At 45.3% G+C, this 27,494-nt stretch overlaps 1 protein-coding gene across 3 annotated transcripts in view; it reads left to right on the top strand.

Moving 5' to 3' along the window:
• LOC139418692 (calcium/calmodulin-dependent protein kinase type II subunit alpha) overlaps nucleotides 1–27,494 on the top strand; it is a 74,775-nt gene that overhangs the window by 33,961 nt on the left and 13,320 nt on the right. For 2 of the 3 annotated variants that reach the window (XM_071168337.1, XM_071168336.1), the window contains exons 7-15: nucleotides 5,019–5,121; nucleotides 10,945–11,028; nucleotides 13,945–14,039; nucleotides 14,795–14,917; nucleotides 15,120–15,203; nucleotides 15,875–15,917; nucleotides 18,437–18,474; nucleotides 19,751–19,783; nucleotides 20,366–20,414. In XM_071168337.1, the coding sequence (XP_071024438.1) occupies nucleotides 5,019–5,121; nucleotides 10,945–11,028; nucleotides 13,945–14,039; nucleotides 14,795–14,917; nucleotides 15,120–15,203; nucleotides 15,875–15,917; nucleotides 18,437–18,474; nucleotides 19,751–19,783; nucleotides 20,366–20,414 (652 nt within the window). The remainder of the gene's footprint in view (nucleotides 1–5,018; nucleotides 5,122–10,944; nucleotides 11,029–13,944; nucleotides 14,040–14,794; nucleotides 14,918–15,119; nucleotides 15,204–15,874; nucleotides 15,918–18,436; nucleotides 18,475–19,750; nucleotides 19,784–20,365; nucleotides 20,415–27,494) is intronic. The other variant, XM_071168338.1, reaches the window with a different exon arrangement.

Here is a 27,494-nt window from a genome sequence, read left to right on the forward strand (position 1 = left end):
GCAGTCCTCAAGTCATATTTTATTCCGTTCAGGGACATTTTCTTGGGGACATTCAGCACCACAATGTGATAGCAGGGCAGTTCAGGTGGAGCTGGGACTTGATGGGTGGTTGGTTAGGGAATCCACCTGTAACGGGTTTCGTCTTCATACGAAGGAGAGTCGGACCAAAATGCAGCGTGTGGTTTACGATCCATGTTTTAATGAACAAACGTAAAACACGAATCAATGCAAACACTACAAAAATAAAGAACGTGATGAACGTAACGAAAACCTAAAACAGCCTATCTGGTGAAAAACACATAGACAGGAACAATCACCCACAAACACACAGTGAAACCCAGGCTACCTAAATATGGTTCCCAATCAGAGACAATGACGAACACCTGCCTCTGACTGAGAACCATATCAGGCTGAACATAGAAATAGACAAACAAGACATGAAACATAGAATACCCACTCAGATCACACCCTGACCAATCAAAACATAGAAAATACAAAGTAAACTATGGTCAGGGCGTGACAGTACCCCCCCCCCCAAGGTGCGGACTCCGGCCGCAAAACCTGAACCTATAGGGGAGGGTCTGGGTGGGCATCTGTCCGCGGTGGCGGCTCTGGCGCTGGACGTGGACCCCACTCCATGACAGTTTTAATCCCCCTCCTAAACGTCCCTAAATAGGTTACCCACCACAATGATAACATGGGACAGAGGGACAGCTCGGGACAGAGGTAACTCGGGACAGATAGGTAGCTCAGCACTGAGAGGAAGCTCAGCACTGAGAGGAAGCTCAGCACTGAGAGGAAGCCCAGGCAGGTAGTAGAAACTACCAGAACCTGGCTGGCTGGCGGTTTCAGCAGATCCTGGTCGACTAGCAGATCTGGGAGAATCTGGTCGACTGGCGGATCTGGGAGAATCTGGTCGACTGGCGGATCTGGGAGAATCTGGTCGACTGGCGGATCTGGGAGAATCTGGTCGACTGGCGGATCTGGGAGAATCTGGTCGACTGGCGGATCTGGGAGAATCTGGTCGACTGGCGGATCTGGGAGAATCTGGTCGACTGGCGGATCTGGGAGAATCTGGTCGACTGGCAGATCTGGGAGAATCTGGTCGACTGGCGGATCTGGGAGAATCTGGTCGACTGGCGGATCTGGGAGAATCTGGTCGACTGGCGGATCTGGGAGAATCTGGTCGACTGGCAGATCTGGGAGAATCTGGACGACTGGCAGATCTGAGAGAGTCTGGACGACTGGCAGATCTGAGAGAGTCTGGACGACTGGCAGATCTGAGAGAGTCTGGACGACTGGCCGATCTGGAAGAGTCTGGTCGACTGGCAGATCTGGAAGAGTCTGGACGACTGGCAGATCTGGAAGAGTCTGGACGACTGGCAGATCTGGAAGAGTCTGGTCGACTGGCAGCTCTGGAAGAGTCTGGTCGACTGGCAGCTCTGGAAGAGTCTGGTCGACTGGCAGCTCTGGAAGAGTCTGGTCGACTGGCAGCTCTGGCTGCTCCATGCTGACTGGCTGCTCCATGATGACTGGTAGCTCCATGATGACTGGTAGCTCTGGCTGCTCCATGCTGACTGGCTGCTCCATGCTGACTGGCAGCTCTGGCTGCTCCATGCTGACTGGCTGCTCTGGCTGCTCCATGCTGACTGGCTGCTCTGGCTGCTCCATGCTGACTGGCTGCTCCATGCTGACTGGCTGCTCCATGCTGACTGGCGGCCCTGGCTGCTCCATGCTGACTGGCGGCCCTGGCTGCTCCATGCTGACTGGCGGCCCTGGCTGCTCCATGCTGACTGGCAGCTCTGGCGGCTCCTTGCAGACTGGCAGCTCTGGCGGCTCCTTGCAGACTGGCAGCTCTGGCGGCTCCTTGCAGACTGGCAGCTCTGGCGGCTCCTTGCAGACTGGCAGCTTTGGCGGCATCCTGCAGACAGGCAGCTCTGGCGGCTCCTTGCAGACTGGCAGCTCCATGCAGACTGGCAGCTCTATGCAGACTGGCAGCTCCATGCAGACTGGCAGCTCCTTGCAGACTGGCAGCTCCTTGCAGACTGGCAGCTCCTTGCTAACTGGCAGCTCTAAGCTAACTGGCAGCTCTATGCTAACTGGCAGTTCTGAACAGGCGGGAGACTCCGGCAGCGCTGTAGAGGCGGAAAGCTCTGACAGCGCTAAACAGGCGGGAGACTCCGACAGCGCTGGAGAGGAGGAGGGCTCCGACAGCGCTGGACAGGCGAGGCGCACTGTAGGCCTGATGCGTGGTACTGGCACTGGTGGTACTGGGCCAAGGACACGCACAGGAAGCCTGGTGCGGGGAGCTGCTACCGGAGGGCTGGGGTGTGGAGGTGGTACTGGAAAAACCGGACCGTGCAGGCGCACTGGAGCTCTTGAGCACCGAGCCTGCCCAACCTTACCTGGTTGAATGCTCACGGTCGCCCTGCCAGTGCGGCGAGGTGGAATAGCCCGCACTGGGCTATGCAGGCGAACCGGAGACACCGAGCGCAAGGCTGGTGCCATGTAAGCCGGCCCAAGGAGACGCACTGGGGACCAGCTGCGTAGAGCCGGCTTCATGGCATTAGGCTCGACGCTCAATCTAGCCCGGCAGACACGCGGAGCTGGAATATACCGCACCGGGCTATGCACCCGCACTGGAGACACCGTGCGCACCACTGCATAACACGGTGCCTGTCCGGTCTCTCTAGCCCCCCGGTAAGCACAGGGAGTCTGCCCAGGTCTCCTACCTGGCGTAGCCATACTCCCTGTTAGCCCCCCCCAAGAAATTTTTGGGGCTGCCTCTCAGGCTTCCATCCGCTACGTCGTGCTGCCTCCTCATATCTGCGCCTCTCCGCTTTCGCCGCCTCCAGTTCTTCTTTGGGGCGGCGATATTCTCCTGGCTGAGCCCAGGGTCCTCTTCCTTCTAATTCGTCCTCCCATGTCCATACCTCCTCTTTGGGCTGCTCCTGTTGCCTCTTTGGGCGGCTACACTCCCCTGGTTTAGCCCAGGGTCCTCTCCCGTCGAGGATTTCCTCCCATGTCCAGAAATCCTTATTGCGCGTCTCCTCGCGCTGCTCCTGCCTGTTGACACGCTGCTTGGTCCTTTTGTGGTGGGTGATTCTGTAACGGGTTTCGTCTTCATACGAAGGAGAGTCGGACCAAAATGCAGCGTGTGGTTTACGATCCATGTTTTAATGAACAAACGTAAAACACGAATCAATGCAAACACTACAAAAATAAAGAACGTGATGAACGTAACGAAAACCTAAAACAGCCTATCTGGTGAAAAACACATAGACAGGAACAATCACCCACAAACACACAGTGAAACCCAGGCTACCTAAATATGGTTCCCAATCAGAGACAATGACGAACACCTGCCTCTGACTGAGAACCATATCAGGCTGAACATAGAAATAGACAAACAAGACATGAAACATAGAATACCCACTCAGATCACACCCTGACCAATCAAAACATAGAAAATACAAAGTAAACTATGGTCAGGGCGTGACACCACCTGTCACCTCCTCTGGTCCCCACATTGAGTCAGGTGTTACTAAAGACCCCCTGACCTGCCTCGCCTCATGGCTTCGTCCTCCTGTGTGTCATAACTCTCTACAGTATCAACTGCATTCTTAAACTGCTCTGCTATTTTCTCATGACGACTTAGCGCCGTACTGATTTGTAGACCAAGAAAATCATTTGTTAAAACCGAATTTGATACTACCACGTGCTGTAGCGGTCAATCAGTATACACACTTATTTTCTCACCATCGTGTCCCATTAAGACGGATTTAGCTTGCAGGCCACAATCACCTGAGATGGCGACTGCAACTCAAAGTCATGACCAGGGTTGTGTGACTCTGAGGGCACACCCTCTTCCTATCCACTCCGTTTGATTCTGTCTGTTTCATCTGTCCGGAGTCTGCATGTTACTGCTGACCTGATGGCGACCATCAACTTCCTTCACACAACACATTGACATGACAGACAGAGGAATTCGGCAGTAAGCAAGAGGAGAAGCAGACGTATGTGAACAGAATATCAAAAGCCCTTACAAAACATTCAGGGGACATGCTGCTAAGTCATGTCCTCTGCACACAGTTTGACGATTGTAGAATAGGCATTCATTACAGTGCAACAACCGTCAATCCATTGTTCTGTTGTCAACTTGTCATGTATAGCACGTGCACTTCATATCTCAATGTCAGCTCGAGGGACCCATAAAGGAATGGGGTTTCTAATTTACATGAGAAGCGGCAACAAACCCTCACACCATCTCCATCATATCAGACAGCGTTGTGTGTGCTACAGAATCTGCTTTGTTGTTGTGTCAATGAAGGACAGATAAAGCACAGGATGGGTTCCCATTTATAATCACACGTGTCCAAGTGTCGCTATCATAACCTCACACCCTTTCAAAGGTGCATTTGGCTGCGTTTACACAGGCAGCCCAATTCTTATCTTCTTTCAACTAATTGGTCTTTTGACCAATCACATCAGATCTTTTGGAATCAGATCTTTTTCAGAGCTGATCTGAAGACCAATTAGTGAAAGAAAGATCACAGTTGGGCTGCCTGTGTAAACGCAGCCTTCTTGCTCAATCTTTCAAAGGTACATTTTTTTATCTTTCTTACAGACTGCTTCAGCACTCACACTGTTATAAGCACACTAACAAATTCCCGTACAAAGAGATACCCTCCTCCTGCCCCCGAGGGAAGATGGAATGATAAAATGGATTTCTGTGTGTGTTTGGGTGTGTGTGCGCGTGTGTGGTGTATGTCTGTATGTATCAGGGGGTAGATAACATCTCATAGCAGTAGCAGAGTGGGGGGGGGGGGGGGGTGTCATTCCTCCACCTGTGTGGGAGGCTGGATTTATCAGAGCTCTGCAATGCCGCAACCACAAAAGAAACTAAACACTATTCAATCAGGCCCAGAATCATGTCTGTCTGTCACCCTATTCCTGCTTGTGCTCAGGTCTCTTGTCTCTTCTCACTGACTGATTGGCTATTCTCTCTTTGTACCCAGCCTGAGAACCTTCTGCTTGCCTCCAAGTCCAAGGGTGCTGCAGTGAAGCTGGCAGACTTCGGCCTGGCCATCGAGGTTGAGGGGGAACAACAAGCCTGGTTCGGTAATGGCTTATGGCTGATATTAGTCGGAATTACACTCACAAAAAAAATTATAAACTGAAATGCAAATAAGGAATGGCTTCTAAAGCAGGTCTACTTATGCAAGATTTAAGATGTATAATCAGCAGGGAAACTGCATAGGGGGTCACATAGAGTCATCAAAGAAGAAGAATGGGTTTTCTGAGCACAAAGAATTCCAGTCGCAATCTTCAGAGGGAAATAGATAATGAAATGACTCCCGTGGAATCCAATCAAAACAACTCTTTGCCTCGAACATCTTCAATTTACAAAAAAAAAACAGCTACTCTGGAGAAATAGCAACCACTAAAAACAAACGGACATATCATTAAAAAAAAACACCATCAAGGAAGAAGAAATGACTTCCGCAGCACCATGACTACAACAAGGGAAACAGAAGACGGGCTGTTTGCTGCTTGTTTTATTTATGAATTATCATCCAGAAGTAGAAATGTCACCACAGCGTCATCCAGACTCGTTAGTAGTGAGGCCTGCTGTGTAAAACCGTCTTGTTGGAATAGGTTAGGTACAGCTAATTTTTCATCACTCTGCTCTAACTAACCTAACTGACTGACTGGTGCTGCCTTGTGATTGGTGCCCTTAGGTCCAAAACAGGGCCGTGCACAGACCTTTCCAGGGGCAGGTGCTCAAAATGGAAAAAAGCACCCCCGACTTATTTTTTTATTTTTGTTATTTCTGCAAAAACACACTCATTCATCGCAAATTGTGAGCAAGATAGTGCCTTTTAAAGAAATGACGGTCACAGAAAATCTATGATTTTTAATCCAGCCAATCCCATGAGCCCCTGGGATAGGAGCTCTCTCTTAACCAGGATGGAAGTCTCTCTACTGTTCCAATGCTGTGGTTTTCTGTGCCTGCTTGAGGATGTCCTCAGTCATTTCTCACAGTGCCTCTCTTTCAGAAGTTTCTTCAGCCTGCCCCACTGGACTGTGCTGTGTTCAAAGACACACGGAGCAGAACGTCCGGTGAACAGGTTCCGGGTTCCATAGCCGCAGGCAGAACAGCAGAAACTGGATCAGCAGCACGACTAGGGCTGTGGCGGTCACAAAATTTGCTGCACGACCAGGTGGACTAGGGACGGGGACAGCCAGGTAGTCCTGAGGCATGGTCCAAGTCTTCCGGGAGGGGAGAGAGAGAGAGATGGGAAAATTAGAGGGAGCGTACTTAAGATCACACAGGACACCAGATCAGACAGGATAAATGCACCAGATAGGACAGTCTGACCCTAGCCCCCCAGCACATAAGCTATTGCAGCATAGACACTGAGGACTGAGACAGGGTGGATCAAGGGACACTGTGGCCCCATCCGACGATACCCCTGGGCAGGGCCAATCAGGCAGGATATAACCCCACCCACTTTGTCAAAGCATAGCCCCCACACCACCAGAGGGATGTCAACAGACCACCAACTTACTACCCTGACACAAGGCGGAGTATAGCCCATGAAGATCTCCCCCACCACAAGAGCCTGAGAAGACGCAAGACCGGACAGGAAGATAACGTCAGTGACTCAACCCACTCAAGTCGAGTATAACGGGGGAATAAAAGCCTGGCTAGACGTGATGCATGCCTCCTAGGGACGGCATGGGAGAGCGCTAGCAAGCCAGTGACAGCTCCCGTAATAGGGTCAGAGGCAGAGAATCCCAGTGAAGAGAGGGGCGCAAGCCAGGCAAAGACAGCAAGGGTGGGTTTGTCACTCCAGTGCCTTGCCGTTCACCTTCGCACCCCTGGGCCAGACGACACTCAATCATAGGACCTGATGAAGGGATGATTCTTCAGTAAAGACTTAAAGGTTGAGACCGAGTCTGTGTCTCTCTATTGGGTCGGCAGATTCCATAAAATTGTTGCTCTGTAGGAGAAAGCCCTGCCTGCAGCGGTTTGCTTAGAAATTCTACTGTAGGAATAAGCAGGCCTGTGTCTTGTGACCGTCGTGTACGTGTAGATATGTACGGCAGGACCAAATAGGAGAGATAGGTAGGAGCAAGTCCATGTAACGCTTTTGTAGGTTAGCAGATAAACCATGAAATCAGCCCTAGCCTTAAACAGGAAGCCAGAGGAGAAATATGATAAATTTTTTCACACACCTTCACGAGTGTGGTCTCAGTAGTATGATGGGGTCTAAAACCAGACTGTTTTCAGGAAGGCAGTGAGTTTCTGAGCAAAAGCATTTTCAAAACAAATGTTCGGAGGAATGGGAGATTTGACATATGCCGATAGTTTGCCTTTTTCAGGAGATCATCCAAGTAGAGGAGTGCTGTAGCACCCCCTGAAAAATCCAAAAAGAAGACAAAAAATCACAAAAGTGTTGATGGACTGGGCCTTTACTAGTCCTGTATTAGCGACCGATATAGCCGTATGTAGCGCAGGCAAAATGTATAATTATAATCCTGCACCACCCCGTTGACAAAATAAATGATCAAACGATGATACTTACATTATGTTCACCGCTTGCAAGATCCACTGTCAAGGACGATACAGCATGCGTCTTCAAGATTAGCTTCCTGGCGAGACCCATCGAATGTTCTCCCCAATTGACAAAGCAACTTCGCCCGAAATGTGGACTGCACACACATGACCTGATCTTGATTTTCTGTTCGGCCTGTCCACCCGAAATGAAAAGTTGCCACTGCTGTCGTATGTCTTCATTCTTTAGAAAATAGTGTAGCGTTAAATTTACACTGATTTCCAGTAACAATACAATGTGCTTTTGCCGGCATGCTAGCAAGTAGCTTGCTAGCCGACAGTCACGCCACACATGAAAGGTTACCAGTATTTCTGGTAGTGTGTTCTGCTTGAGCTTACGGTTTGTAAACAAAGCCAATGCAAGGCATAGGCGCGCGTGTTGTTGGTTTTAAGCCAGTACATATTTAAATGATTAAACAATTGGTGTATTACATTTCTATCATCGTGTTCAACTTAATAAAAAACATGGCCTCCCATCTCAAGAGGTTAAATAAAACAATGACTATAGTAAGTGCCTATTAAGTGCCAAATAAGGTATAAGGGTTGAACGTAACAGGGTTGACGATTTCATCTTAGAGCTAAAATATGTAACTTTTTGGGTGAACCGACCAAATTCACATCTGTCATTCTCATTGAAAGCAAGTCTAAGAAGCGGTAGATATGTTCTATGTGCGCTGTTTCTATGCTTCCTGTTCTTAAGTTTTGTTTTTGCCTCTTTTACTTTTGGTTTTGCACACCAGCTTCAAACAGCTGAAAATACTATATTTTTGGTTACGGAAAATATATTTCACAGCGGTTTAGATGGTACAATAATTCTCTACACTACACTTGCTTGTTTTGTCACATAAACTGAAATTATGTGAACTAAGAATTTTAGCAACCAGGAAATGGTGGAGCTATTTCTGCATAGTGCATCTTTACTAAATCAGACATAAATCCCTTTGTGACAGGGGAAATGGAAGGTTGTTGTGTGCAACAGGGAGGAGCAATTGAATGCAAGCTTTTTTTTATTTTTTTAAATATGACATTTTTAAAACATTTTGAGCCTGTATATCTATGGGTAACAGTTTTGTGAAGTGTTATGATCAAACAACTCAGTTTACCGCCAAAAAAGAGTAGAACCAGCTCACCTGCTTTTACACCATATTTTGATTATTATATGTTCAATGTTTCTTTTGAAAAAATAATTTCTAAAGGAATGGTTTGACCATATTACAACGAGAGTTCAGTTCATGTAACAGGGTTGACTTAAAATGAATCACAATTTGCGTTGTCACTCATCACATTAAGGAAATAATAGTCTTCAGAAATGACTTTGGCAAAGCAACAATATAAGTAGATCTTTACAAACTTCAGGGTTAAGCCACAGAGGGTGCACGGATGCAGAAAATGCAGAATTTTTGTACTTTAGCAAGTATTTTGTTCACATTAAAAATCAGATTTATCGAAATCCCTTTTTGGTCTATATTAAAGGGCACTTCACTGAATTTAACAGCCTTTTAACATTTCAAAATGAATTCCTTTGGTTGAATGACCCATATACGTTTTAAAACTAGGAACTAGGAATGTCTTTTAGTTTTCAGTTCATTTTTAATGAACCAGAGGACACTTATCCAATACCCACAATTCATTTTTAAAGATGTACATCTCTTCGATCAGGATGATTTTCTAAAACCTCTGGGGGATGCCTGGCTGGTTGATATATTTTCTATATTTTCTAAGAACTGCTGGTGGAGCTGTCAGATCCAGCTCTGCTGCTTCATTATAATCAGGGTTGGGGATTAGGTGATGACATGTAATCAGTTACATGTCATTTGATTAAAAACTTAGTTGAACTGTAATCCGTTACGTTACTAGCAAACATATTGTAATCCGATTACAGATACTTTTGAAAAAACGAAATAATTACTCATTGGATTACTTTTGCAAAAAAAAAATACGTTATGAAACCTTTCTGTTTTCTCAATGACATTCAATTCAGGATGGAAAAAAACAAGTCAGAGACCACTATGATGATACAACAAATGCCTATAATGGCTCCTTTGGATCCTTTGTCTTTTTCTAATGCGTCTTGAGGGGAAAGTAACTGAAAGTAATCCGATTAACTGAAAGTAATCCAAAAGTAATGTTACTGATTACAATTTTGGACAGCTGACTAGTAACTGCAACTGATTAAGTTTAAAAAGTAACTTACCCAACCCTGATATAATTATTCTATACACATTACACATTCATGGAAATGAGTCTCGATATTTCAACCTTTCCTTTGTTCACGGTGTGTCAACCCCCAGGCTGATTCCATGGGTCTGGAGAATAAATGGAGGAACGTGTTCTTCTTCACTGTTTTGATGATTGATATATACAGTAATCCATAATCTATCCAAGTAGCAAGCAACCTTGTTAACTGTCAGTGATAATCATTTCACATGATTATTAGTGGATCTGCTGGGACACGTTTGGGACAAAACAAGGCTGGAACATGAGAAGATGACATGAACCCTTAAAATGAGAGTGAAATAACGGTCTCATCACCCCTCATAAAGAGTTTAACGTCCAGACTTACTGTAGAACGTTAGAAACCCGTCTGGTTAAGGTAGGTCAGAAGGATATGGACTGCATACCACAGATGAAGCCCTATTGAGAGAAATGTGAGGCAGGCGGCCCCAGGAACCTGTGGATGATGTTAAGTTAATTACTCTCTCGTTAACATTCCGGGGGAAGATAATAATCAGAGCAGGTCTCTCTGACACTGTGCTCTGTTCTTGGTTTGTGACAGAATACTAAGTGTATTTTCTACAGAGTTCTCAAGGAAGACTTCTGTCTTTTCTTTGTTATATTGTGACCAAGGTTGAAGTATTCTATGCATTCAAGAATTTGAAGATGGTCATCGCTCATCACTTTACTGCACTGTGTTACAGTATATAATGGATTGATATGGTTAGCGTCACTTCACACATAAAACAACATGTGCATTTGATCGAAACCTATATCTATATGTATTGCATAGCATTGCGATACCAGTATTTAGATTGTTATGTGGAGCTATACTTTATCACCCTGTTCTTTGACTTTCACTGAGAGTATCCCTTCTGGAGCTTTATAAAATGGTCCGTTTGGATCCTAGATGTTATTCAAGATAATCCATGATTACTGCCTGCGGTTTATCAATCCCCTGTCTCACAGCCCATCCAGGCAATTCATAAACTTAATCTTCAATGGGAAAAAGCACCTCGACATTATTTCCCATTGCTTGTTGCCTAGCATTTGATTTCAACAGAGCTGTGTTATCTGTGACTATTTGCCTCTGTCTGGATGTGATGCAGGCTTTGCAGGGACACCTGGCTACCTTTCTCCTGAGGTCCTGAGGAAGGACCCATATGGCAAAGCTGTGGACCTGTGGGCTTGTGGTAAGCAGGGCGACTTTCAGATATCCACCTCTTTCCTTGTTTGTTTTTGTCTACGTCTGAGTTGCTTCTCCCTACAGAAAGCATGACATAGACTTCACACCTGATGTGATGAGTTTCCTCACTTATACAACTTTGTCTTTATGTTGTCTCAGTTGGCCAGACTGGGGATTGCTTCAGATTCTAACCTACTAGAGTTATGTTGACCAAAAAAACTATGATTTAGTGCACCAGTTTATTTATGGGGGCCTGTTGGTTTCATCCCAAGGTGCAGAGATGAGTTCTCTGTCAGAGCAGAGGAGAGAAGGCAGCCGTGCATTGATCTGATCTGAGCTCTCTCTACAATCTTAGGGTTTCAAAAGGGTACTTTTAAGTTCCAGGTAGAACCCTTTTCAGTTCCAGGTAGAACCCGTTTTGGTTCCAGGTAGAACTCTTTTGGGTTCCATGTAGAACCCTCTGTGGAAAGGGTGCTACATGGAACCCAAAAAGGTTCTACATAGAACCAAAAAGGGTTCTACCTGGAACAGCCGAAGAACCCTTTTTGGTTCTAGATAGCACCTTTTTTTCCTAAGAGTGTATGTCTATGTACATACTGTACCACAGGGCCTCTGTGTCAACAAGGTGGCAGAACTCATACTTCAATTGGCCCTCCTCTGGTCAATTTTTTATTGATTTATTTATCCGTTATTTTATATATAGATAGACGATCGAAATTATACCCGATGTGTGAACAACTTTTACCCAGAACGTAGTACGTGTATATAATCAATATCATATGAATCATATGTAAACATGATATAAACTTTGACAATATGTAGTGGTACAGGAACTTTTCACATTGAGCATTTGTCACATGCTTCCTCAACAGCAGGTGTCGACCACAGGAGGTTGGTGGCACAGTAATCGGGGAGGACGGGCTTGTGGTAATGGCTGGAGCGGAATCAATGGAATGTATCAAATACATCAAAAATACTATTTTCAGGTGTTTGATGCCATTCCATTTGCACCGTTCCTGACATTAGTATGAGCAGTCCTCCCTTCAGCAGCCTCCTGTGGTGTAGACGAACAGTGAAATGCTAGCTTACAGGCCCTTCCAAGCAATGCAGAGAGAAAAATATAGAAAATATTATAACACAAGGAATAAATACACAATGAGTAACGGTAAATTGTCTATATACACGAGGTACCGGTCGATGAGTCGATGAGCAGGGGTACTAGGTAATTGAGCTAGCTATGTACTGTACTGTACATAGAGGTAATAGATAGTAGAGTAATAAGCAGTGGCAGCAGTGTATGTGATGAGTCAAAATAGTTAGTGCAAAGTGGGTCAATGCAGATAGTTTGGGTGGCCATTTGGTTAACTATTTAGTAGTCTCATGGCTTGGGGGTTGAAGCTGTTCAGGGTGCTGTTGGTTCCAGACTTGGTACACTGGTACCGCTTGCCATGCGATAGCAGAGAGAACAGTTTGTGACTTGGGTGTCCTGGAGTCATTGACAATTTGTAGCGGCTTCCTTTGACACCACCCTGGATGGCAGGGAGCTCGGCCTAGGGTGATGTGCTGGGCCGAAATAACTACCCTTTTGAGCGCCAAGGAGTTGCCATACCGAGCGGTGATGCAGCCAGTCAAGATGCTCTCAATGGTGCAGCTGTAGAACCTTTTTGAGGGTCTTTTCATGCCAAATATGTTCAGCTTCCTGAGGGGGAAAAAGCGTTGTCGTGCATGTTAATTAATGGACCATGTTAATTCCTTAGTGATGTGGACACCGAGGAATGGGAAGCTCTCGCCCCGCTCCACTACAGCCCTGTAGATGAGGATGGGAGCGTGCTCGGCCCTCCGTTTCCTGTAGTCCCACGATCAGATCTTTGTCTTGCTGACGTTGAGGGAGAGGTTGTTGTCCGGCATAATCTAGAATGAGCAGTTTAACCTTGTGGTTTGATTTTTTTTTTTTTTAAGGAGAAGGCCCATCGCTATGCATAGCTGTATTTCTCTGCCTTTTGATATTGACCTTGAGATGCATGTGGGCTTCATGGCCAATGGGTTCATGGCCAATGGGTTCATGGCCAATGGGTTCATGGCCAATGGGTTCATGGCCAATGGGTTCATGGCCAGGCTTCGAGGGAGTGAGAGGAAGTCACAGGATACGTAAGGTTGATGGCTAAGGGGGGCGACAGTGTGGGAATGAGGGAGTTGAAGAGAATGAGGGACAGAGGAGGGCTGTATGGAAGACATACAGTCAGGTCCAAAAGGATTGACACCCTTAATAAATAGGTGAAAAACGTATAATTATACAACTAACCATTTTGTATGCAAAACTATATTATTTTATACTAATACAATTTCTCAGATTTTTTTTTCTTTTTCTCGCAAAATCTAAAAGATAGTGGTCAAAATGATTGGCACCCTTGCATTCAATAACGTTCGATACCTCACCTTGCAAGGCTAACACACTGAGCCTTTTTCTAAATTGTCATGAGATTGGAGAACAGATTGGGAGAGATCTTAGACCCTTCTTTGCTCATCTTTATCAAGGTTGCCAATAATTATGGACCCCACTGTACACACAGGGTACACTACTTCTGCAGCACCTTTTCTTTTCAACAAACATAGAGATATTAATGTAAACACACACACACATGCGCACACACACACGCATGCATACACACACACACACACACACACACACACACACACACACACACACACACACACACACACACACACACACACACACACACACACACACACACACACTGTACATACATATGTGAGTGATCAAGGTTCAGATGTATTGATTTCTACAGCACCTTTTCTTTTCACCAAAGGTAGATAGATGTATGTGCTATATGCTAGTTCATTCTTGAGTAACTGGAGTGATGGACAGTCTCCTATTGTGTAGTGATGTATATTGTCTGTACAGGTGTGATCCTGTACATCTTGCTGGTGGGCTACCCTCCATTCTGGGATGAGGACCAGCACAGACTGTACCAGCAGATCAAGGCTGGGGCCTACGATGTGAGTCACATCCCTCCTAGCTCCTGTTCTTAACAATACGATATTACTTTGTTGCTCACGGCTGCTGGGGGACAGTTGAAATGCAGTGTCTCTTCAGGATTGTGTAACGCACTAGTTTCCAAGTAGATGAATCATCTTCAATTCGGTGCCTGGTATAATTGTGGCATTCTGCTGGGAGGGAAAAAAGATCTGCATGTGTTTTTCTTCGTCAATTACAGTCATAGTATCCCATGGCACGCTCCTCCCTTTCTTGTTCCGCTACTCTGCCTACAGACTTCGGGAAATCGTTTGTATTGTATACTAGTACACACAAATACAGTCACTGTCCCATTCATTGGAACAACGTCTGTGATTTCTGTCCAAAACGGACACATTGCAGGACATATTATTTTCTCCGGAGGCTAAAATCTTTCAAGGACATTTTGTCTTTTAATCCGTCAAGCAATAGCTTTAGTGATAGCAGGGAGGCTGAAAGAGGCTGGCCATCTGTTAGCTACAAGGCTAGTTGTTATCACAATGTAGATTGCTGATTGACAAAGGTGCGTGTGTTATTGTCATCACAACCCGTTTACTGTGGCTTACATGGCACACTCTACACTTTCTTATTCCTCTACTCTGACTACAGACTTTGGAGAATCGTTTGGGAAAGGGATTTTCGCTCATTCGAATATCATCACCAGCTTTATATTCCCACGATTTATTTCTATGTAAAGGCCATCAGCTCTGTGATATGTCTCCTCTTACATGTACTGCAGTTCCCCTCGCCTGAGTGGGACACTGTTACTCCAGAGGCGAAGGATCTCATTAACAAGATGTTGACGATCAACCCTGCCAAGCGCATCACAGCCTCTGAGGTCCTCAAGCACCCGTGGATCTCAGTGAGTGCAGAGCGAGCACGTCCACACATTCTCACGATGGCCACAAGGTGCGGTAGGATTCGGCACTGTATCGAACCGGGCATGACTTTTGTTTCTCCTTCTCTCTCTCTCTCTCTCTCTCTCTCTCTCTCTCTCTCCTCTCCTCTCCTCTCCTCTCCTCTCCTCTCCTCTCCTCTCCTCTCCTCTTCTCTTCTCTCTACAGCACCGCTCCACTGTGGCCTCCTGCATGCACAGACAGGAGACGGTGGAATGCCTGAAAAAGTTCAACGCCAGAAGAAAGCTGAAGGTATTGCAGAGCTCCCGGGGAGCAAAATGAAGTGTCGATATGATACTGGAACATACCATGGTCATCTCTGTATTGCCCAGAAATATCCGTGAGGGGGTTTGAACCCAATAGGACGGTTTCAATGAGGATGGAAATGTGATCAAGGCAAAATGGCCTTCATGGCGCGATCTATTGAGGCAAAATGTCTTTCATTAGACGAGTCCATGGTTCAAGATGTGAGGACGTCTCTTTGTTTGATTTGTCTCACGTGGAAGCTATCTAATGCATTTGGTTTTGTACATACGGCTTTTGTGTTTGCCCTCTTACGCAACCCCTTTCAGGCAGATCCATTGAATTGTAATGCATTCAGCTTCCACTTAAGAAATCGGAACGACCTACACCTTAAAACTAACAAATTGTGATATTCATGCAGTGACACCAACTGCTTTTTGAATAGAGATTGCCCATGCACATTTCATTTGGCGCTGTTAAGACAGAAAATGTTGAAGTACTCTAGGTCATCACATTGACAGTAAGCAGCAATCCAAGCTGTTGATAATACATGTGAGCATCCTACTCAAGCTGTTAATGCTATATTCTAGCCAAGAACACGGTAGAGTATAAACACTCATTTTTCATGAATCCCTGTATTCTTTTATCTTATGTAACGATCCATCTCTCTTTGTTCAAAGGGTGCCATTCTCACCACCATGTTGGCGACCCGAAACTTCTCCGGTAAGTCATGTAGAGGTGCCCTGTCGAACGGTCCTCCTCTCCATTCATGAGTGGGCTTAATAATCGGCCATTAAGCTGACACTTATCCAAAAACGACATACAAGTCATGCATGCTTCCTTTTCTAAAAAAAACAATGTTTTTAAACGTACGGGTGGTCCCGGGAATCAAACCCACTGCCCTGGCATTGCAAGCGCCATGCTCTACCAACGGAGCTACAGACTAGAGGACAGCTTAACAGTGTCCCTAGGGAGGTCACTATCCTAGAGGAGTGACATGGTCTCAGATGGCTGCTCCTAGACTTGGGGGGGGGGGGGGGGGGCTCCAAGCCCATGGAACAGGGAGGAGATGATGACAGCCTGTGGAACTCACTGGTCATGCATCAGGACACTTCCCCATTCCAGTTGACACTCCCCTGTCAGACACTTTGGTCCGGATATACCAACACATTCACTGTCCCATTCATTGGAACGACGTCTGTGATTTCTGTTCAAAACGGACACATTGTAGGGCATATTATTTTCTCCAGAGACTAAAATCTTTCAAGGACATTTTGTGTTTTAATCCATCAAGCAATAGCTTTAGTGATAGTAGGGAGGCTGAAAGAGGCTGGCCATCTGTTAACTAAAAGGCTAGTTGTTATCACAATGTAGATTGTTGATTGACAAAGGTGCATGTGTTGTTGTCATCCCAGCCCACATACTGTGGCTGAGCCATCTGCTATTGGATCCTCAGTCCCTCCATGACTTCACTCAGATGGTTCTGTGCCATAGAATCCACCGCTGAACTAGTGGAACATAATGTGGCTATTTACCATCCCTATGTTGCTGTAATCTGCAATGTTCTGTCAAAATCCTCTCATTTATTATACTCCTCTTGGTTACAAGACGCAAGACGCCGGCTTGATGAACGAGTCACAGTTGAACATTGTTTTGGAGAGAAAAAAATCAAAGCAGAGATGGGAGGGATCCCCTTCCAATCTCACAGTTTACACATCTCTATCAATCTCCATCCAGCAGAGTTTATCTCCCCTCATAGCTCCATATAACCATTCTTATATTAAAGAAGTGGACCTGAAGGGGACAGCAGGGGAAATTAATAGCAGTGAAGGGACATCTTTAAATGGACACGCATTCTCATACCAGTCAGGAATAGACCCCCACCCTATATTCCCCACCCTAATTCTGTCTGAAAGCCAAGCCCCCACAGCGTTGACCCTAGAGGCCTTGTGGATTTAAAACCATCTCAGCACCTCTAACCACTACCATTCATCTTTCCTTTTTCCCCCGGTCTATCTTTACCCTCCAGATAGCCGTCGAGAACTACAGTCCACAGATACTGTATAAGGCAAGATTACCACTTCATGCCTATTTACAATAATGATAATGTCGCTGTAGCCAAATCTCCCCTTTAAGCTTTTAATAGCCTTTTTTTCTAGCCTATTAACTTCTCCTATTATGCTTGGGGTGGGTCGGAAGTGCTGTGTAAACGCTGGTCCAAGGCCAGATTTGCTTTTAAGATGGTAAATAGTGTGATTTGGATTAGGGTAGAGAAAGCGGACCTCAGGTCAGTGCTTGGGGTTACCAGAGCCATTCCACTGCAGACGGGGAACAGACCAGGGGGAAATCCCATCGGCGTACAGCCACAACCCCTCACAGCCCCCAGCAGCAGGAGAGATTTGGGGTCACAGTGCCAGGGAGCTAGGGGGCTGCGAGGCGGGGATCAGGCTACGCCCCAGCTGACGAGAGGCCAGACGAGAGGCCATGCTCCACACAGCCCTGGCCCACTCCAGGGCTAAAATTAGTAGCCATGTTGATGAAAATAAAGTGGGGGAAACACCCTGGCTCAGTTCTCATAGAGAGGACATCAAATAAATGATTCCAGCTCCGAGACGAGGAGGAGAGGAAGGGAAGAGGATAGGTGGAGTGAGCGGGCAACAAACTGGCCCAGAGCACTAGGAATAACAGGACGCGATGTACCGTATGGATCATAGCCAAACTCTAGAGAGTGAGGGAGTGGGGCTGGAATGTGCCCATGGTATCTCCCTATCTCAAGTGCTCCTATATCACGGATCCCTCGCACCCACCCAGCCAGCCTCTGTAGCAGAGCCCAGTCTGGTTCACCAGAACCTCTGGTGTTACCCTACAGAGTAAACCATTTGAAATTTGTGTTTTTCTATTTCTGCTTTTACTGTGCTTTATTTCCCTAAAAACTCTTATTTGACCAGTTGAATGACCTGAGAGAATATTCAACAACCCGTTGGGTTCGGATGCTACTACGGACTCTTCCGGCAATATCACTGTCTCATCCGAGTTTATGATCAGTGGAGAGCAGGAAGAGGGCTTGGATTTGAAGAAAATATCACATTTGATTCCCCAGAGACACCTGGATCTGATTTACTCAATTTTCTCTTTTTTTTTTGCGTTCGACTGAGTGTTGGCCATGCCCTTCGCCCTCCTCTTCTGGGCTTTCGTGCCCTTTTTGATCGCCCTGTCCCTGTTTCTCTTTGTGTCCCGCGCAGGAGGTAACAAGGCCAACAAGAAGACGGATGGTGTGAAGGTAGGGCTCCAGCTCCACAGGGATCTCTTCTCACCGTGGAATAAACCTGACCTGGAGGAGGGCTTTTGGAGGCTAGCCGTTTAGTGTACATAACACGCGCTGTCGATAGACCATTATCATTTCAAAATCTGGCCGTTATTCAACATGTTGTGAAAGGTGAAAGGTGCTTTTCACGTCAAAAGCTTCACTTGCGAAATGGAATAATCCGACATGCTCTTTGAAAACGTCTGAACACAGATCTAAGTACAATATTGGATTATGGGAGTTTGACTGTTTGCTCCATTCTCTCTGAACATGCTGGCCCCACCCAAAGCCCTGATCTCCTCCAGTGTACAGAACTGGAGCTGCTAATAGCCCCCGCTTCCCTGTTTGTTTGCCCCCTGTACACAGTCTATTGTCTCGGCCCCATGCCTTGGTGTGAGACTGGGCGGTGGAGTGGAGAGGTGTTATGTTTAGTTTTGCCCTCATGTCACACCGTTCAGATGCACAGAGACAGCTGGCGGAGAAGCAGTCCAAGTTCAGTCATCTTCCTTGACATAAGTCCAAAGTTGTAAACACACACCTTTCCTGTTTTTTCCTAACGGGTGGACGAATTTCCCTACCAACATATGCAGTAGCACACAGGAGAACAGAAGAGTCATATCAACTCTGTTCGACAACATGCTTTGCTGCAACACCATCCAATGTTCAGCATATTGTCAGTTAGATAGGTAGCTAATGAGATTAGCGCTTGGACATCTTTTCAGTTTGAGAGCCAAAAGGAGAGAGAGTCTGTCTGTTTATTGATGTCGTTCGTCTGTTCCAGTATTATGAGTCTGTTTTGTGAGTTAGTGTGTGTGAGATACTATATACATGTATCAAGGGATATGCTCCACCTGTGGTAATCCCCAGCCAGTCCAGTCCAGGGTGTCTGATACTGGGATAAGTGAGGCATGCTGCTGGCCACTCAGCCCTGCCACCTCTGCCTTGTCAAAGGCATTCCTCCCTGACCACAGTCCTGCCTGGCCCGGAGGTTTCCTAAATGACACGCCGCCGCACGGCCTGCCAACCAGACGGCTCCGAGAGGTGTCCGGGGGGAGAGGACAAGGGCACCGTGGCAATACGAACCCCAAACACACACCAACACCGTCAGCCTCAAACCCACCCACACACACACACACACACGTCCTCCCTCTGCAGCATGGAGGTCTCCCTCTCCTCCCTCTGTTGCTCCCTGGCTTCCGTCTCCATCTCATCCTGCGTGTTCCTGTCTAACCTCTTCTCGTTTCTCTTCCAGAAAAGGAAGTCCAGTTCCAGCGTCCAGCTGATGGTGAGTGTGATCCCCCCCCCCCCCCCCCCCCCCCCACCCCCCCACCCCCCCCATCCTCTTGACAGCGCGTCTCTGCCGCGCTCGGCTTTCCGCCTAACAGGGAAAGTGATAATAGCGTTAAAAAAAATCCAAACGAACCAAAGAACAAGCAAATAAAGCTGTCATTCAAAATGGAGCTGGACTTTCTTTTTGTTTTTTTTGTGTGTGAACATCCCATCTCTAACGTTGCCTAATCCCGCTGCTTTTTTATATGCTCTTGTGTGTGTGTGTGTGGTGTGTGTGTGTGGGGGGGGGGGGTCATCGTGGGGTAACTTATCTCTCCTTCTCTAGGTTTTTACCTCCCTCCTGTTCCTCCCTCCCATATCCCACCCTACTCCTCTTACCACCCAGACCTCTGATTAACCAAATAGCCTGTTCTCTCTCTCTCTGAAAGGTGCAGACAGGCAGGAGGCCGGCTGTCTGTCGGAGGTGTGTGGTGTGTGTGTGTCTTGACTCGGATCTTCCACTCACCCTCGTGTGGAGAGAATAACACCTGCTGTAATTGAGTGTGAATCTCTGAACCTGCCTGTGTGTTGTTTCTAGGAATCCTCAGAAAGCACCAACACCACTATTGAGGATGAAGATACCAGAGGTAAGGCTATCCCTTTCCTCTCACCTCTCCCAGTCTCACCACCTGCAGTCTATACGTGATAATAGGACAGGGTGACAGCTTTCAGGAGGAATATACAGTATCTCCGCTAAACCGATAAGATACCCTATGCGCATTATGTACTGTATGTTACTCACACGCACGCACGCACTCTCACACACTCTCACACACACACACACACACACACACACACACACACACACACACACACACACACACACACACACACACACAGCTGTTGAGATATGGCTCAGAAAGTGACATTCAATAATGCTATAAATAACCCTAACACCCGCACAACACAGCTATGAATAGATTCACTCTTACTACAGTTACAGTCCACTTACAGTGCATTCGGAAAGAATTCAAACCCCTTGACTGTTTCCACATTTTGTTACAATACAGCCTTTATTCCAGAATTGATTAAATAGTTTGTTTCCCCCTTATCAATCTACACACAATACACCATAATGTTTTTAGATTTTCACATTTATATAACTATTCAGACCCTTTGCTCAGTACTTTGTTGAAGCACCTTCGGCAGCGATTACAGCCTCAAGTCTCCTTGGGTTTGACGCTACAAGCATGGCACACCTGTGTTTGGGGAGTTTCCCCCATTCTTCTCTGCAGATCCTCTCAGGCTCTGTCAGATTGGTTGCTGCACAGCTATTTTCAGGTCTCAAGTGATGCTCGACCGTGTTCAAGTCTGGGCTCTGGCTGGGCTACTCAGAGACTTGTCTCAAAGCCACTCCTCCTTTGTCTTGGCTGTGTGCTTAGGGTCGTTGTCCTGTTGGAAGGTGAACCTTCACCCCAGTCTAAGCGCTCTGGAGCAGGTTTTCATCAAGGATCTCTCTGTACTTCGCTCCATTCATCTTTCCCTCGCTACTGACTAGTGTCCCAGTTCCTGCTACTGAAAAACATCCCCACAGCATAATACTGCCACCACAATGCCGTGGAGATGGTGCCAGGTTTCCTCCAGGCATGACACTTGGCATTCAGTCCAAAGAGTTCAATTTTGGTTTCATCAGACCAGAGAATCTTGTTTCTTTAGGTGCCTTTTGGCAAACTCCAAGCGAGCTGTCATGTGCCCTTCCCCAGATATGTGCCTCAATGCAATCATGTCTCAGAGCTCTACGGACAATTCCTTCGACCTCATGGCTTGATTTTTGCTCTGACATGCACTGTCAAATGTGGGACCTTATATAGACAGGTGTGTGCCTTTCCAAATAATGTCCAATCAATTGAAATGACCACATATGTACAAGGATGATCAATGAAAACAGGATGCAGCTCAATTTTGAGTCTCATAGCAAAGAATCTGAATACTTATATTAATAAGGTGTTTCTGTTTTTGCTTTTGAATACATTTACAAAGATTTCTAAACCTGTTTTCGTTTTGTATCACGTTTCAGGTATGACCGAGATGCAGACAGTGTCGAAGAAACGAATGTTAATTTCTAAACACCGGGGCAGGCAAACGACCGGTCAAAGGCAGGCAGGGGTCAGAAGTCCAGAGAAGGTGCAAAGGGTCCAGAATGGCAGGCAGTCTCAGGGTCAGGGCAGGCAGGGGTCGATAATCCAGTGAGATGGGGCAAGGTATAGAACGGCAGGTAGGCTCAGGGTCATGGAAGGCAGAAGGGTCAAAACCGGGAAGGACTCGGCCACAGGAGCAAGAAACAGACAGGAGCAGGGGAACAAACGATAGCAAGTTTCAAGAACAAAACGAACTGGCAACAGACAAACAGAGAACACGGGTATAAATACACGGGGGAAGATGGGCGACACCTGGAGGGGGGTGGAGACAAGCACAAAGACAGGTGAAACAGATCAGGGTGTGACACTTTGTCATTAAGGGGTATTGTGTGTAGATTGAAGAATTTTTTAAAATCCATTTTAGAATAAGGCTCTAACATAACAAAATGTGGAAAAAGGGAAGGGGTCTGAATTCGTCTGGAATGCCATGTACATGGCTACAGACTGACAACCTAACAGAGGGGGAGAGCAGATTCTAAAATCTCTACTGTATGTTTTTTGAGGCAGGTCTACTATGACAATTGACTACTGTGAAAACATTTCAGTTCATAAAGCAATACAAATAGCTACTGTATTGACTCCCATTTGATACATTGACAGCGGCAGTACCCTTATGAATGAATATGAGTATGTCAGTAAGATAACGGTTGGTGGGGGAGTTGCATAGCTATTGCTTATGTCATTAAGGGCTCCTTGAGTTTGATCCTCCATGTTCTAGGGAATGGGAATAAATAGATAAAAAGACTGATTAAAAAATAAAAAGACCTCTATCTCTTACCAACTACACTGAACAATGAATACAAGTTATTCAGTGGTTCGTTCTCAGCTCTTAAGGTTCCCTGGAGAACTATTGCCTGATAAAGAACCTTTGGGTTAATTGTGGGGTTCCTGACATGGCATCTTCGGTTCGGCAGAATATTTTTTTTTAAATACTATTTTAAATACAATGGGGAGAACAAGTATTTGATACACTGCCGATTTTGCAGGTTTTCCTACTTACAAAGCATGTAGAGTTCTGTAATTTGTATCATAGGTACACTTCAACTGTGAGAGACGGAATCTAAAACAAAAATCCAGAAAATCACATTGTATGATTTTTCAGTAATTAATTTGCATTTTATTGCATGACATAAGTATTTGATCACCTACCAACCAGTAAGAATTCCGGCTCTCACAGACTTGTTAGTTTTTCTTTAAGAAGCCCTCCTGTTCTCCACTCATTACCTGTATTAACTGCACCTGTTTGAACTTGTTACCTGTATAAAAGACACCTGTCCACACACTCAATCAAACAGACTCCAACCTCTTCACAATGGCCAAGACTAGAGAGCTGTGCAAGGACAACAGGGATAAAATTGTAGACCTGCACAAGGCTGGGATGGGCTGCAGGACAATAGGCAAGCAGCTTGGTGAGAAGGCAACAACTGTTGGCGCAATTATTAGAAAATGGAAGAAGTTCAAGATGACGGTCAATCACCCTTGGTCTGGGGCTCCATGCAAGATCCCACCTCGTGGGGTATCAATGATCATGAGGAAGGTGAAGGATCAGAACTACACGGCAGGACCTGGTCAATGACCCGAAGAGAGCTGGGACCACAGTCTCAAAGAAAAACCATTAGTAACACACTACGCTGTCATGGATTAAAATCCTGCAGCGCACGCAAGGTCCCCCTGCTCAAGCCAGCGCATGTCCAGGCCCGTCTGAAGTTTGCCAATGACCATCTGGATGATCCAGAGAATAAATGGGAGAAGGTCATGTGGTCTGATGAGACAAAAAAATAGCTTTTTGGTCTAAACTCCACTCTCCGTGTTTGGAGGAAGAAGAAGGATGAGTACAACCCCAAGAACACCATCCCAACCGTGAAGCATGGAGGTGGAAACATCATTCTTTGGGGATGCTTTTCTGCAAAGGGGACAGGACGACTGCACCGTACTGAGGGGAGGATGGATGGGGCCATGTATCGTGAGATCTTGGCCAACAACCTCCTTCCCTCAGTAAGAGCATTGAAGATGGGTCGTGGCTGGGTCTTCCAGCATGACAACGACCCGAAACACACAGCCAGGGCAACTAAGGAGTGGCTCCGTAAGAAGCATCTCAAGGTCCTGGAGTGGCCTAGCCAGTCTCCAGACCTGAACCCAATAGAAAGTCTTTGGAGGGAGCTGAAAGTCTGTATTGCCCAGCGACAGCCCCGAAACCTGAAGGATCTGGAGAAGATCTGTATGGAGGAGTGGGCCAAAATCCCTGCTGCAGTGTGTGCAAACCTGGTCAAGAACTACAGGAAACGTATGATCTCTGTAATTGCAAACAAAGGTTTCTGTACCAAATATTACGTTCTGCTTTTCTGATGTATCAAATACTTACAGTGCCCTGCGAAAGTATTCGGCCCCCTTGAACTTTGCGACCTTTTGCCACATTTCAGGCTTCAAACATAAAGATACAAAACTGTATTTTTTTGTGAAGAATCAACAACAAGTGGGACACAATCATGAAGCGGAACGACATTTATTGGATATTTCAAACTTTTTTAACAAATCAAAATTATTCAACCCCCTTAAGGTAATACTTTGTAGCGCCACCTTTTGCTGCGATTACAGCTGTAAGTCGTTTGTGGTATGTCTCTATCAGTTTTGCACATCGAGAGACTGACATTTTTTCCCATTCCTCCTTGCAAAACAGCTCGAGCTCAGTGAGGTTGGATGGAGAGCATTTGTGAACAGCAGTTTTCAGTTCTTTCCACAGATTCTCGATTGGATTCAGGTCTGGACTTTGACTTGGCCATTCTAACACCTGGATATGTTTATTTTTAAACCATTCCATTGTAGATTTTGCTTTATGTTTTGGATCATTGTCTTGTTGGAAGACAAATCTCCGTCCCAGTCTCAGGTCTTTTGCAGACTCCATCAGGTTTTCTTCCAGAATGGTCCTGTATTTGGCTCCATCCATCTTCCCATCAATTTTAACCATCTTCCCTGTCCCTGCTGAAGAAAAGCAGGCCCAAACCATGATGCCGCCACCACCATGTTTGACAGTGGGGATGGTGTGTTCAGGGTGATGAGCTGTGTTGCTTTTACGCCAAACATAACGTTTTGCATTGTTGCCAAAAAATTCAATTTTGGTTTCATCTGACCAGAGCACCTTCTTCCACATGTTTGGTGTGTCTCCCAGGTGGCTTGTGGCAAACTTTAAACAACACTTTTTATGGATATCTTTAAGAAATGGCTTTCTTCTTGCCACTCTTCCATAAAGGCCAGATTTGTGCAATATACGACTGATTGTTGTCCTATGGACAGAGTCTCCCACCTCAGCTGTAGATCTCTGCAGTTCATCCAGAGTGATCATGGGCCTCTTTGCTGCATCTCTGATCAGTCTTCTCCTTGTATGAGCTGAAAGTTTAGAGGGACGGCCAGGTCTTGGTAGATTTGCAGTGGTCTGATACTCCTTCCATTTCAATATTATCGCTTGCACAGTGCTCCTTGGGATGTTTAAAGCTTGGGAAATCTTTTTGTATCCAAATCTGTCTTTAAACTTCTTCACAACAGTATCTCGGACCTGCCTGGTGTGTTCCTTGTTCTTCATGATGCTCTCTGCGCTTTTAACGGACCTCTGAGACTATCACAGTGCAGGTGCATTTATACGGAGACTTGATTACACACAGGTGGATTGTATTTATCATCATTAGTCATTTAGGTCAACATTGGATCATTCAGAGATCCTCACTGAACTTCTGGAGAGAGTTTGCTGCACTGAAAGTAAATGGGCTGAATAATTTTGCACGCCCAATTTTTCAGTTTTTGATTTGTTAAAAAAGTTTGAAATATCCAATAAATGTCGTTCCACTTCATGATTGTGTCCCACTTGTTGTTGATTCTTCACTAAAAAATACAGTTTTATATCTTTATGTTTGAAGCCTGAAATGTGGCAGAAGGTCGCAAAGTTCAAGGGGGCCGAATACTTTCGCAAGGCACTGTATGTCATGCAATAAAATGCAAATTAATTACTTAAAAATTCATACAATGTGATTTTCTGGAATTTTGTTTTAGATTCTGTCTCTCACAGTTGAAGTGTACCTATGATAAAAATTACAGACCTCTACATGCTTTGTAAATAGGAAAACCTACAAAATCGGCAGTGTATCAAATACTTGTTCTCCCCACTGTATATGTTGATTCAGAGGTGTAAAATAACCACAGTGTTGGTGTTAATAGAGCTTGCCAGTTTGTAGTCCTAAAAACCGGAAATGAGTTACCTCTGGTTTGTTCAGCCATTCCTATGGGGAAAATGAATGGCGAAAGAAACTGCAAAAATAAGGTCTGAGGTTAACACAGGTTTTGGAGATCTTATACGTTTTGTTCTATGAGATAATATCAGTCAGTTAACATGACCGTTATGAATTATGAAGCGTTTATGTGTTTTAAAAATACATAAATGCTTCAAAATGTACAAAAAGTGACTTTAGCAGATTAAGATTATTTAATAGAACAGAACATTTAAACTCTCCTAAACCTGTGTTTACCACAGATCTTAGTTTCGACATTTATCCAAAACCCTTAAAAAACTCAATTAACTTTACCATAGCCTTTGTTCAACAAGCCATGACAGAGTTAATGCCTATAAAAAGACGCCATTACTATTGCTCTCTATGACCAGAGTTGAACCAAAACCATGTCTATCGTCATATTTCCCAGCATGCTCTATTGCTGGCAGATTTATTTGTAATTGTTTGTTGTTTTAGTGTTTTTGCATGCACATTGATTGATTCATTCATCTTAGGCTACTCAAATATAAATAACATACATATTTAAAAAATATTCCAATCTGTTACTTGGATTTATCGCACCTGATATGATTGTTCCACTTTAGATGTTTAAGGTTGTCTCACACATTATTCTACCAAACCCTGGCAGTCATTCTGAATTCAGGTTGTGGTATAATAAAAAATTGAAATGTTGGATATCCCCACTCTGGCCAGCATAATGTGACTTGCAGGCCTGATGTGGCTTGTAAACTATGAGTTTCAGGCAACTGTATCAAATCAAATCAAATCAAATCAAATTTTATTTGTCACATACACATGGTTAGCAGATGTTAATGCGAGTGTAGCGAAATGCTTGTGCTTCTAGTTCCGACAATGCAGTAATAACAAGTAATCTAACTAACAATTCCAAAACTACTGTCTTGTACACAGTGTAAGGGGATAAAGAATATGTACATAAGGATATATGAATGAGTGATGGTACAGAGCAGCATAGGCAAGATACAGTAGATGGTATCGGGTACAGTATGTACAAATGAGATGAGTATGTAAACAAAGTGGCATAGTATAGTATAAAGTGGCTAGTGATACATGTATTACATAAGGATACCGTCGATGATATAGGGTATATTAGGGTATAACTAGGCCCTCAAAGGAAGGCCTTATGAAATATGTATTGTCTTGAATAATACCATTTTAGTGACAACATATTCACTTAGGATCTCACTTGGTGAGGGCCACAGGACTGAAAATGAATGAATGCAACAACCATGTC

The sequence above is a fragment of the Oncorhynchus clarkii genome, chromosome 10 (genome assembly GCF_045791955.1).
Source record: "Oncorhynchus clarkii lewisi isolate Uvic-CL-2024 chromosome 10, UVic_Ocla_1.0, whole genome shotgun sequence".
NCBI classification, from domain to species: Eukaryota; Metazoa; Chordata; class Actinopteri; order Salmoniformes; family Salmonidae; genus Oncorhynchus; species Oncorhynchus clarkii.